Source organism: Tachypleus tridentatus, chromosome 9 (assembly GCF_004210375.1).
Source record: "Tachypleus tridentatus isolate NWPU-2018 chromosome 9, ASM421037v1, whole genome shotgun sequence".
NCBI classification, from domain to species: domain Eukaryota; kingdom Metazoa; phylum Arthropoda; class Merostomata; order Xiphosura; family Limulidae; genus Tachypleus; species Tachypleus tridentatus.
In genome coordinates, this window is record NC_134833.1 from 118,950,300 (window position 1) to 118,964,973 (window position 14,674).

Here is a 14,674-nt window from a genome sequence, read left to right on the forward strand (position 1 = left end):
AACACAAAGAACACTAAGTAGGATCGACATTAAAAGAAAAAAATATATACGTGTTAGATTCTCTCGATCAAGTGCATTCTGGGCAATGTTAAGCTCGAGATGTTCGCCCTCTAATTATTTTATTTGAATATGAAGTTATTTTACTCATCAAAATGTTTGGAAAGATGCTCTTTAAAATAATTTGTAAATAAATAAATAAACTGATGTCTTATGGTCTCCAGGCTAGAGCCAATTCAGACTACAGTGGTTAGACTTACCCAAAAGCAAAATTCAAACCTTTCAAAAACTACTATTTAAAATAAATTGTACAGAGTGCAAACAGGAATATGAAAAATAAACTTTTGCCATGGTGTGTGGACAGTGTCTGCTCTCGAACCCAACAGCATATTTAGACAAAACTCACAGAATATAAGAAGAGACTGATTAGGCATCTGAAACAAAATATCCATGTAGGAAGTTGATACAAGATCAACATCTGTCCAAATGATGGCAAAGTAATCACTCAAAGATTCAATAGTAGCCAGTTACCAGTTGATCATTTAATGGCCAACAGCCAAGTTACACTTAATGTTTATTATAAAGCATATTAAGGTCAACGTAAAGAAACGTGGGTTATACGACTAGAACAGAGACCATGAGATTTAGATACAGCAGTTCCTAATTTTGAAAGTTCATAAAAAAAGAAGAAAACCAGACAGCAGTACGACCAGAAGAGCTTTGTCCAGCTGTCTGAATCAAATAACGGGGTTGATTATCACTTCTATAACGCACCTATAACCGAAAATGCGGAGCGTATTCAGTGCTTCAGTTGTTGTACCTGAACCTTTTGATCACAGATCAGCACGTTATCTACATGAACACAGCTCACCCGGGCTACACGATAAATCAAACGTGTCAAAGATCACTAAAACAACATAATATTACCTAGTTTGTGTTCATATATTTTTGCTAAAGCACATAAGGGTCATCTGCGCTTGCTATCCATAATTTTGAACTAAGAGAGTAGAAGAAGGATATCTAGGTAACAGCGCCCACCACCAGCTTCTGGATAACTTTTGTCTGATCAAATAGTGGAATTTGACTCTCACAGATGACCTCACAGTGTGAAGTACAATCATCTTTCATATGAAGGCCACATACTGGTATGCTAGCCACTGGGCCACATTACCGTAAAACATATACTTCACCAGCAGTTTAACTGTAATCATTAAATATACCCGGATACATGGTCTTGTTTATCTTCTGGTGTAACAGAATAAGATGCAGTTAAGATAATTGGAATAAAATAAAGTAAACGACAAGAAGTAATCGATTTTACTGAAACTTTGTTGTTTTTATATCTTGAAAACTAGTAACAAAGTACACGATTTCGTATTTATTAATTTGCAGTTTGCAAAACACTACAGTTAAGTAACAATCTTAGTTGACAAGGTATAGTATCTAGTGAGCTAATTATTTATATTTTCAGCAACTAAGTCAGGGATAGTGAACTCAACATAAATAGTGATATCTCAAAGGTCCACCTTTAGGATAAAATAAAACTGTTAGAAACTTAACACATAGTTCTAATGTATAAAATGACATGCTTCTGTTACTGTGGGCTCAACGTTTAGTTTTGTAGTTTAACTTATTAAACTGTTCCCTGTGATCTAAATTTGATATAGATTCTTGTTCATATTATTGATACAAGTATTCCAAACTAAGATTAAAAACTGGATTGATATTTTATTACTAATCAGCCTAATTTGAAATAAATAAGTATTTTTGTCAATGATTATCGAAGTTTTATATAAGATTTTTATTGTATATTCGTTGAGTTAAAATAAAAGCTCCATTTCAATGTTGATTGTAACTTACTAATGTGATTGGATTTAGTTATGATGAGGGAACGTAATTTACAGCTCGATGAGGTTAATACAGTGAAAAATAACGATGAGGAAACGTGGTTTACAATATGTTGAGGTTAGAATAGTTGAGGTCAGTACAGTGGAAAACAGATTCTAGATAAAAGTTTATTCCATCAAAACCCCTTACTTTGCTTTTCTAATTAATATTGGACAGCAACAAATTCAAGGTACATATTCATCTGTATGTGAACAACATCTTATGTATATTAGACAACAACAGCAAGTTTGTTACTGGAAAAACCTCATGTGATTCGGGAGGTAATTTGATGTTGTTGGTTTAAAAAAATATAGTCAGAATTTACCCATCCCTTTTTGATTGTGATTTATTGTAATGTGTGTGTTTTAGGATCACTGTGTGAAATACCAACGATGTACAATAGATCTATGCTACGAAATTAAGCTTACTTGGATGGTTTAATGGGTAAAAAGCATACATTTTTGATAATTTCAAACATTGACTATGTTGTATTGGTGTAAAATTCCAAACATATTACCTACATACGTTATTTGTTTTTGATGTAACTGTAGCGAATTGCACAACTTTTGCTTTATTACCACTCCCACGTGCTCAGTTTGATAGAACGTTCGAGAAGTTCTTCGGCTAAGCGTAAAAAGAGCGAAGACAGGCACTTCCTTTTCAGTTGCCTCTTACGCACTTGGGTGGTAACTTATCCTCGCTCCACGCGCAATCAAAACAAAATCAGACTTTCTTCCTCGCATCGCACTTGCGATACAACCAAATTCTGCAAAACATTTGTTTTTAAAATATTTTAAACTCTAGTTAGATAAATATAAATTATTTTATATTGTATTTTAGAAAATCATTTTAACTTCTGGCTACATTCAGTTAAAGTCCGAAAGTGAAAAAAAAACATCAACACCAAAATAATTTCTACCACATTTATGGAAAATACATTGCACGTTTCACGAAGGAACATCACACACAAGGTAAAGGTAGCTAAATAACACTACTTTGGGCATAAAATTGGGAACCAAGAAAAACATTTGGCTCTACATGTGTGTTGCACAGTTTGCACATCTGGTTTAACATAATGGCTGAATAAAAAGTGTGCTACCTGCAGTTAACATTCTACTGCGTGAACCCAAAAATCATCTAATTAACTGTTATTTTGCACGAATAACTTTTCTGGATATTCAAGCAAACCTAAACTACATTAAATGTCCATATATTGTATTTACAATGAAACTAGCAATTATTGGGGATAGTCTTCCAGTGTCACATCCTGTAAAAAATACAACGAATAATTCACATCCTCTTCATCTAGTAAGTTCCTTTGGCATTTCAACATAAACGTTCTCATCTGATCACTCACAAAAACCTAAATGATTCGATTCGTAACTTGTCTCTATCAAATCCGCATATTCATGAATATTTTAAATAAATCTGTCGTAACTCGAAAACTAGAGGCAATCGGTTATTTTCAACGCGATTTTGAGATTTGCCATCGTCAAATCACTCATAAACAGTTGCATTTATTTCTAATAGCAGAATATTTTTTCTTTCGCCTGATGTAATTCAAAAACACGCATTAAAAATCATGTTCTAAACTTTTACTGTTTTATTGTTTAGTTTGTTGAATTTCGACCAAACGTACTCAAGAGCTATCTGCGCTAGACGCCCCTATTCTTGAAATGGTAGAGTAGATAGAAGGCAGCTAGTTAACACCAACTACCGCCAGCTCTTGGACTACTCTTTATCAAAGAAAAATGGGATTTACCGAGCAATATAACACCTCTCATCCCGACCGAAAGGGAGAGAAGATTTGGTAATGAAATTTGAACCTGTAGGTTGCGATTCGAGCGTCCTAACAACAAAGGCAATGCCAAGCCCCTGTTTTAGTACTGCAGTACTGTTTAGACTTCGATGACAAATTACAGTATACGTGAAACAACGAAATATACTTAAAGAATAAGTATTCGAACGTTCACTTCACAGTTTTTGTGTTTCGAGAGAATAGCAGGTGTTACAGCCTCCGTCAAAATTGTTCATGGCTGCATTTTACCCTTGTTCCGTAAAGGCACCACTCACTTAACCTTCAAGTTAGACAACCCACTGTGACGCTAGGTAAGCGAATCACGAGTCAACACACCTACACGCTCTTCTCGTACACCAACAGTGCAACGGAACACATATAAGTTAAGCATCTGGTTAAAACAATGAAACAACGCTTCAGTTGATGCAGAAGCTCCACAAGTTTCACATTCAAGTGATCAAATCCACAATTTATTTTTAATACAAAATGCTCTCAAGGTACAATAATGTTTTATAGATAGATAAGTGAAACGGCTATTTGCTAGAAAAAAACAAAATATGCGTGTTTTGTTTTGGCAGCTATTAAAAACCTGTTATCCAATCATTCCGTGGTCAGATTCTTGTTGGTCTTTGGAAACTACGAAAATTGTGTCACTGATGGTCAGTGGTTACAAATACAGAAACAAGAAATCAGAATTGAAAAAGTTCAAATATTCTAACCTAGGAGTCTTTGGTTTTTATATTTCTTTTAGTGAAACCAAACTCGGTTTCGTTATAATAGAGGCTGCATTAGGCAAAAAACGCAGTTAGATTATAAGTTATAATCAAGGCTTTATTAGACAAACTGGCGATCTGAACTCGTCCTCGTTATAATCCAGACTACAGTAGCCAAGCTGTACACAAAAGTGGACTCGTCATGATCAAAATATTCGTTAGTCAACCTTTAATTTGTTGTGTATATAATTTCTGTGTTGGATGAATAAATGTATATATAAACCTGCAAATTCAGGCTCTTTCAACGATAGTAACTAGATCATATCTTTTGGTGTAACCACGAGGAAGTGATCTGACAGGTCAAGGTTGCAGATGACGAATCATGTTTGTTCCAGTTTCAGATTCTTCTGATGGCAGTAACAAGATTTTATCGTTCGATGTAACCACGAGAGTGGCCTGACAGATCAATGTTGTAGATGGTGAAAAATGGACCCACCACTTTTAGTGATCACAAAAAATTCTAAAGAAAATGTAACTGTTGGCTCAAACTATTGTCTGTATTTATTTTTTGAACTTCTCTGGCATGAAATACTGCCTATAAAGTGTTTTTACAAACTACGTTGGGGCCTAATTAAAGTGTGATAAAATTAGAAACCTAAATATTTTGTCAAGCAAAATTAGTAGATTATTATGTAGCTTAATTTAAACGAAGGTAGAGTGCTGTACAGCTGTTTTAAACGAAGGTAGAGTACTGTACAGCTGTTTTAAACGAAGGTAGAGTGCTGTACAGCTGTTTTAAACGAAGGTAGAGTGCTGTACAGCTGTTTTAAACGAAGGTAGAGTACTGTACAGCTGTTTTAAACGAAGGTAGAGTACTGTACAGCTGTTTTAAACGAAGGTAGAGTACTGTACAGCTGTCCTTAATAAAAGTAAAGTAATTCAATCACAGACGTATTGGAACCATTACTCTTCATTGACGTCAAATTTTATATATGCTTGAATTTTGTTCTAATGCTCCCATGTTTAAAAAGCAGTAGGTTTAAATTATTTACTAATCATAATTATATAATTTATTTATTCCGATTATCTGAATATTTCGATTTCTTGCAATTATTTTTTTCTGTTCAATTCAGATTTCACTTCAGTCATATGATTGTATCATATACAGAGAGTTGGTTACTTTTGATCCAAAAGAAAAAAAGAAAGGAAAACAACTCTAGAATTCACATTTTCGGAGTTAATTTAAAGAAGTATTTATTTTTGGAATCATTATGCACAAAATATTTCAAAGACTCACTACAGTTTTCTTTGTCTAAAAACTGGCTAAAAGGTATTATATTCATGAATTTGAATTTATTAAAACTGAGAACAATGTGAGCACATGGGAAGGAGCATTACTAAAGTTCGTTCTCACTTGCCCTTTGAACTATGATGAACTTGTATACAACTCATTAAAAAGCAAGTGTAAAGTAGTTAAGAAACGCAATAAAATGTTTTTGTTTGTTTTATTTACTACAAATACTTTGCTTGATTCTCATGGTCAGTATTTACCAACGTTTATTATAGGGGGAGCTGTGTAAGATAGCATTCCTCCGTTTCTCTGACTGTGATTGTGATTTTCTTATAGCAAAGCCACCGAGGGGAATCGAACCCCTGATGTTAGCGTTGTAAATCCGGAGATATACCGCTGTACTAGCGGGGGGCCGTTTATCTGACACTACGGTGTAAGATATTAAACTGAATATGGTCTAAACTTAATGACTAAAATATTTTTGTTAGAATTAATTTCTGTAAAGCTGTTTTAAAACGAGAATTCCAAAAATTTCACAACATTTTGTAACAAAGGGTTTGAGAATGGCGAAGTATGAAACGTTGAACAAAATGATTTATCCTCATTGAAACGTCGCGTTTCTTCAGTTAGTCATCACAAACTGAGTCTTGTTTAGATTTTTTTTTCTCAGATTATCTATTTAAAGTGTAAAACCTTCTACTAGTTCTATTTTTCGGACTTTTGTTTCCAAAATTTCATAAAATAAGCTCCGTCGGATCAAATTCTCAGCCATCTCTGAAAAACGAATATTTTTTTTCACTGGGTTAGGATTATCCTATTTTCTAGCCCCTCAGTGGCTCAGCGGTATGTATGCGGACTTATAATGCTAAAAACTGGGTTTCAATACCCGTGGTGGGCAAAGCACAGATAGCTTATTGTGTAGCTGTGTGCTTAATTCAAAACAACAACAACCTATGTTCTAAAGAAAAAAGAAAAACTCTTCTTTCACTGTGTATTTAACTTTTACGGGTATGGTTGGAAAATCGTAAAATTTTATAATAACCGATTTTTTGTTATTTATTTATCGCTTGTGTGTTTTTATTTCAACGATAATCCATGCAATAAACTATCTGTGCTATATCCAAAGCGGGAAATCGAATAAATTAATAAATTTGCTACTGACCCATCGTAGAAATTATCATTTCTCCGAATACAGATTGGTAACTATGAGTTGATGTATCTGACTCGACTCATCTGATGCCAATCCTCATAATACTGTTTTTGTTCACCACTTCTCTTGACTAATGTGATTCTAAGCCTTATAATGCCAATTTTGAACTTTGCTTTTTATGTTATTTAAAGAGCTTGAAAATCACTATTATGATAATAGGTAATTATTTTTAAATAATTAGATTTTTCATATTTTGAAATTACTCAAAATTCCATAGCATTAGCTAAAGATCATACCTTTACAAGAAGGACAGCACTCGCCAGCTGCAGGGGGTTGATGGTTTCGACAAGGCAAGTGACAGTGGATTTTGCTTCAGTAACAACTCCCGACTACAGAATATTAAAAGTTGTAAAAAGATTATTCTTTTTGAAAACAAGGACATGATTTGTGAAAATACATATATTTTTAAAAAACTTTGGGTCAGACAGTCTGCCATTCGTTGTTTCACAACTTAAGGTGTTTTTAAATCACAACGTTTTGTTGAAATAATTGATTAATAATATATTACCAGTGGATACGTGTCGTTCTACATTTTTGTCACAAGGCAAAGGCATTACTGAGAGTTTTTTGCGGTTTCTTTTTAAAATATCAATCTGATAGATTTATGTTTAGATCTTCTTCTGATATGCAAAAATACTAGCTACTAAAAATGAATCTTTACATATGTTACACACATCATTGATAATAACTAATGGAAACAATAACTATAATTATAAGCTTAGGTTGCTTGGTAAGGTTCCCCTATAGGTTAGCAGTAAGGAAACTTACTCGTTAAATGTTGCATAAAACCATACACAAGAGCAATGTGCACTAGCCGTCTCTAATTCTTAAGTTACAAATTAGAGGGAAGGTATCTAATCAACGCCACCCACCGCCAACTCTTAAGATACCCTTGCCAGACCGAATAATGTGGTCTTACTTTTACTTTTATAACGCCCCCAAAGAACGAATCGCGATTACTTTTGGCGGCAAAGGGACGGGAGCATCGAAACGTCAGCTTTTCAGTTTGCCCTCGACCCTACAATTTAGAAAGTGAAATAATTACAGTAATTATCGTAAAACATATTTACCGAACGGAGTTTTACGTGAAGGTTCGATGTTTTCTTACTTTCATCCTGACAAGTTTTATCACGTATGTAGATGTGCATTTGGCGCAGTATTAATTAAAGGCGAATATTTTAATGGAATACAAACCTGAAATGTTCTAATACAAAAATTATACGTTAAATAGACAAGTTATTATTTTAATTTAAGAAGCTGATTGAAACGCAAGAGTAACATTATTTTTACTTTCAGACCAACTTGTATAATTATCAAATTAATTCCACTAACCTGACAAGAAAACATCCGGCAGGGATCATTTGAGTCAATCCATGTAGAACCACTCTCGAAGGTAGTACCATTGACAGAACATCCTAAGTTTAAAAGATTTGCTTTAGTTTCTTATATCGGTAGTGAGGATGATACGTGTAACGTTAATAACACGGCATTTTTTTCTTTCTTCTAGGTTTTTATATTATAGTTTTAAGATTCAATTTTTGTTTTGAGTTCGCGTGTTGTAAAATTAATGATATCCGGTTCATGCACGTTCATTTACGCAATGCATATTCTGTGACCTGTTTGACACTCATGGTTAGGAACAGATTTATTGAATTTTTTTTTACCAGTTTCTAGCGGAGTTCAAAGCTGTCTTTGTGTTGGCTAACTCTATTAGGTTAGGTTAAGCCTTACTTAAATAGGCTTAGTTAACTAAATCAAACGATAGCAGAAGATAAAGAATATAATCCTGTTAATGATGTTTTAATGTTATTTTTTGCCTCATCATTAGATACACACAAGTATCTTTTAACTCTCTTCTTACACTATACACTGGTGAAAGGTACACCAGTAAATCCTGAAATAAACATATAATGTCCCGATAAAAACACTGAGTAATTAAATGATACCCTACTATTCCTTAAAACCTTTATAGTATTCAACGATGAAAAAAATTATAAGTATTATCAATATGATAAAGAGGACATTCACTCACCCTTACAAACATCACAACAGCTCTCTTTGTGACCATGAAGTAAAAAATAACAGTATTTTTTTTGGCGATTAGGACATTTTTCTTTGCACACCACCCTCCTGTTCTGTTGAAAGATTCAAAGGAAGAAATCAGCAAACAAAACCAACAGTAGGAAAATAAATAGCTTCCAAAGATGGAAATATAAATATAAACTAGAAAAGTTAATACAGATTATCGACTGCTTAAAAACAGCAAGTGAAATGGGTAGAAGGAAAAACAAACAAACTGGTAATAACAAATATAACCCAAGATAAGGAGGTTAGGAAGTTAACACAAGTTATCAGTAGGAAAGTGAATAAAAACAAAAATCTTAAACAGGTAAGGAAATTCACTCCAGAAAGTGGATACAAAAAAAGAAACACGCACACAACTTTACTTCAACTGTAGTTGTGTCGTAGATAGCCGTCCCTAATTTAAAAGTAAAAGGTAAGAGTAAAGGAAGCTAGTCATCACCGCCGACTGCCAACTCTTGACTAATCTTGTACCAACGAATAGTAGGATAAATCGTATTATTATACCTCCTACCCTTACAGCTAAAGGGGCGAGCACATGTTGTAGGATAAGAATTTTAACCTGCAACCCTCAAATTGCGCACCCTGAAATAAAGAGTTCAAACGAACAAATGGAGCAGAAATAATCTAAATCAAAGACAACAGCAGAAAGTTTGATTACAAAAAACAATTAGTATAAGAAACATAGAATAACAACTTGGCTAATAAATAAAAACAGCAGAAAGCAAAGATCACACAATATTAACTCGAAGACTAAAACAATATGCAGGAACAGCTGATTACAATCAATAACTGGAGCAGTTAACAAAAGCAGGAATGATAAACCCAACCAGTTTCTGAAACGTACAGGTTAAGAGATACATAGATGACTGCGACAAGTGAGAATTTCTTTATCGGTTTTTGATTATTTTCATTCTATCTACTGGTCTGTAATGTTATATCTTTGCAATTAAAAATACTTATAAGCTTATTATTGTTCATTTCTTTATAACCCAGCGGCAACAATCTAAAGAATGAAATTCTAGGATAAGAAACAGTGAAGAAGATTTTGTTGGACTTTCTGAGAGGATTGGCTCATAACTTATAATTCTGGTGTACCTACGTTATATAATTTTACCTACTTCAACATATTTATTTTATTACAATAAAATAGACAACAGGGAACCTGTGTTATTTTATCTTACTTAAACAGTCTGAGATAGTTTGTTATTTTATGAATTACGAGAAATATGTATTCCCCCCCTAGATTAATCAGTTATATGAAGGGGCCCGGCATGGCCAGGTTATCAAGGCACTCGACTCGTAATCCGAGGGTTGCGGGTTCGAATCCCCGTCACACCAAACATGTTCTCCCTTTCAGCCGTGGGGGCGTTATAATGTGACAGTCAATCCAACTGTTCATTGATAAAAGGGTAGCCCAAGAGGTGGCGGTGAATGATGATGACTAGCTGCCTTCCCTCACACTGTTAAATTAAAGACGTCTAGTGCAGGTAACCATCGTGTAGCTTTATACCAAATTCAAAAATAAATAAACAAACCAAAACTTGTCGATCCTCGATATTACAAAGCTTTTGGCCAAAAATTTTATTAACAGCGAAGATACTCAATGATAATTCAAAGCAATTTTAACATTATACGTGTTAAATTCATGATGTATTTATTTTTAAAAAAGACTTTCAAGGTTTTTAAAAAATATATCAGAAAACCTAGAGCTCACTAATCACATTTAGACGAAAGTCAAAATAAATATCATGTCTGATATAGTAACACATGTGATTATTCTTCACGAATGACACTAGTGTTTCACACTTGTCTATTTGTTTGTTGTTTGTCAGGTTCTGCTCTGCTCCTGAAAGGGACCATTAATTATTACCTAAATTATCGCACACATACGATCGCTCGCCATGACTGATACTTCTCACCGTTGTACGTAATTATGCGTAGTCTGCTAAACCTTTCATAATTGTATAGAATTAAGTCCTATACTAGGTATGCATGCAATATTGTCCGTGATAAATATTGTACACTTACAACCCCATCAGTGGCTCAACGGTGTAGCAGCAGGCTAAGAATGCTAAAATTCGGGTGTGCAGGGTAGAAATAACCCATTGTGTAGCTTTGTTGTTTTAAACAACATGGATGAATTATATTATATATTTATATCGCATAAATCAAGTCAAAACTCCAAAACAGCTAAACACTGAATACTCATAAAATTATTTAAAACATATTTAGTATTAAGTTGATAAACAGCAACAGTAGTTAATATTACTTGCATTTTGTATCGACGTAGGACTATAGTAGACTACTATATTATGGCTAATTTATACAACGTCTCTTTGGTATTAGCAACTGCTAGTAGAGTAACACCAGGGAGCAACAAATCTCAGAGACTTTTTTTATATAATGCAATCTGAGGTATTCGTCCTTTGTCTGTGTTATGAACTTAAAATAATGTGAGGTAGATGGTATGTTAAATAACACAAAAATCATAACTTTAACACAATTTATTTATAAAATAACATATTATTACAGTGTTCATTACTACCGCATCAAAAGAGTTTTATAAGCTATGCATATACTTAAAGTATGGCATACACTGTGCAATGGCCACAGTAGCTCTGTGTTAAGATGTAATGGCCAAAGTCGTAGTGGGATATGTGCTTTCTGTTATCCACTTTCAGCACCTAGCTCTTAATGTACTTTCACAATGTTTCACAGTCATAGTGGGATATGTGCTTTCTGTTATCCACTTTCAGCTCTTAATGTACTTTCACAATGTTTCACATAATTAATTAGCTAACGGTCATTGGCCGCAGAAGTGTCTTATGGGTCGAAATTGAAACATCACGGTTCAAATTGGTATAACTCAAGAACTGGTTCTTCATTTCAGTCGTATGTTGGTAGTTGGGAATAGAAACTTCAGCAGAATTAATGTAGTAATACAATAGCGGCGACCATTTTTATTTGCGTATTGCATTCATCCATAGACTGGTAGCACATTTTTTGAAATATGCAAAACGTTTGTGGGCCGTCTTCCCACTTTATGTATGTGGTTTTATAAAAAAGTTAATAACGTTTTTTGTGGCAATGTGGCGCCACCTATGAGCGTACTTAACGTCAACTTACGTCAAAGATAATAAATGCTCAATAACGGCAATAAAGGGAGGTGGCTGAAGTTTCTAACACCCATTAATATGCGTTTTGTTCCAAAGTATCATTCCACAAAGACTGGCCCAACAAACAGACAGACAAGCTTTTGTGCTTTATGTACACAGATACCTACTTTTACACAACCTTGCGAATTTAAACTTCATAAAAGTTGTCTTTATAACGTATTTTCCATAATTCTGCTATACAGATTTCGAAAATAATGTTAAATTTTTTCTGTCGCGTAAGGAGTTTTTTTACAAATTTGGAAGAAACAAGGTACCTTAATTTAGATCAAATTATTATTTCATTTACCAGCATGAAGATTTTTTATTATTATGTTTATTAACCAAAATACAAACAAACTGAAATAAATGGACGAACATTGATGTCAAAAGAATATGCATCCTCATTCATCGTGATTTGGCTCGGCATGGCCAAGCGCGTTAAGGCGTTCGACTCGTAATCCGAGAGTCGCGGGTTCGAATCCCTGGTCGCACCAAACATGCTCGCCCTTTCAGCCGTGGGGCGTTATAATGTTACAGTCAATCCCACTATTCGTTGGTAACATAGTAGCTCAAGAGATGGCGTTGGGTTGTGATAACTAGCTGCCTTCCCTCTAGTCTTACACTGCTAAATTAGGGACGGCTAGCGCAGATAGCCCTCGAGTAATTTTGCGCGAAATTCAAAACAAACAAACAAAATCATCCTGATTTTTTAAATCTCTTTTTTAGTCTCAAAACTACGTGTTGTGGTCTTTTTCTTTTATGTATTGCGATCAGAGCATTTCGTTTCAATGATCAGTAGTAATGCTATAATGCTGATATTCCATCTTCCCTGATGTTTTATGAAACTTTTCTCCTTGTTTTTCGCTTTCACTCACATATTGAAAGAAATGAATTTTCAAGCTCATATTACAACTAAACTCTTTGGATTTATCGAGCATGTTATTGAAAATATTTGTTTCGTAAATTGGGTCCTTGTTGTTTCCTAAAAATTTGTCAGTGACACCTTTAAGAGTTGTTCGTGATTTTCTTACAACTATCTTCATTATTCTTTCGAACTATTTATTCGAAATAAATTTTCTAATCTGAGGCCCAGCAAAAATCCCTTCTTTATGTTTCGCTTCTGAAAGAGATGGGAATTTCCCACATAGATACTTGAAACAGACGCTATTTTTGCTTAAGGCCTTTACAAACTACCCCATGAAGCCCAGTTTTATGTGAAATGGACTTTTTTGTTTTAACCAAACTTTCACGTTTAAAGTTTTCAATCCTGGTATCAGGATGACTCTGTGTGACCATTGCTTCTCTATCCAGTGCTTTTCTAGATGTTTGACGCAGAGATCCTAGTTGCTCTGCGTCATAAAACGCCAAATCAACCATCCAACTATCAAGTGGTGATTTCATAATCTGCTGTCGCATTCATATAAACATATAAAGGGATTTCACGTTTCCACCAAGTAGCCAACAATTTTCTCTGGATTTAGCTTTATTAAGAAGAAGTTTGAGATTTTCATATGTTTCCTTCAAGTGAACCGAATAAGCAACAGGAACAGATGCATATATGCTACCGTTGTGAAGAAGAACACCTTTCAGGCTTCTTTTGAAGGAATCAATGAAGAATCATGTGGTTCATAGACTGGAGCTCCTAGCATTGGTATTCATTCAGAAATATTGTTGCAATAAACCAGTAAACCGTCTTGCAAAAGTATGGCATACATAAACTCTTTCTCACGATTTCCGTACTACTAAAGTGATGCCCTTGGAGAAAGTAAGCTCTTACCCCAAAATCTCCAAATAATCCTTTGGAAGGCTCTTATCTCTCACCAGATCATTAAGTTGATTTGTATGGAAAGTTGTTGTTCTTCAGATGTTTCAGGTTAGAAACAATCCATATTATAATTTCTATTGATATCACAATCAGAATCAGATGTAACTGTATCAAGAGTTTTTGATGGAATAGGTACAGGTAGGTCAGGTCTCTGAGCAACAGGTTTTACAGTATATTAAAGTTTCGAATAAGAAACTTCCATTTTATTTCGAGTATTGTATTCTTGCACGTTTTATGAGCAAAATAAATATTTAAAAGCCCTAATTTCACGTATATAGATAGCATGACGATCAGTTCTTTAATGTATAATGAAGCTCGAAATCCACTAATTGGAATATTTGAAGATTCAAAGCTCAAGAAATCATATCTTTGAATAACTTTGAATTAATTCATAATGTTATTGCATCACCTTGAACTGAGATATAACAGTACTCAGGAACTTTCTATATAAAAATAATTTTGTAGCTTAGAACTTAATGGAAACACAAAAACTTTAAGGTTCTTAGTTTGAGAAACTTATATACATATATGACACAAAATTACACATGACAGTATGGTGATAGATGAATGGGAAAGATGTGTAACCAAGCAAAACATACACAGAACAATTCCTCGTCCTCAGAAGTATAGGTTCAGGTGATAAGATATATATATTGATTCGGTTATAACATTTATCTTTTTTTTTCTTCTAAATCCCAGTTTGCTATCATTAT

The 14,674-nt window shown here is 34.0% G+C and overlaps 1 protein-coding gene across 1 annotated transcript in view; it reads right to left on the reverse strand.

Annotated features, from left to right (window-relative positions):
* Window positions 1–13,552, reverse strand: part of LOC143227469 (BMP-binding endothelial regulator protein-like) — a 43,354-nt gene extending 29,802 nt beyond the window's left edge. Inside the window, exon 1 of the mRNA XM_076458913.1 lies at window positions 13,381–13,552. Coding sequence (XP_076315028.1) covers window positions 13,381–13,552 — 172 coding nt within the window. The remainder of the gene's footprint in view (window positions 1–13,380) is intronic.
* Window positions 13,553–14,674: the final 1,122 nt, after the last annotated feature.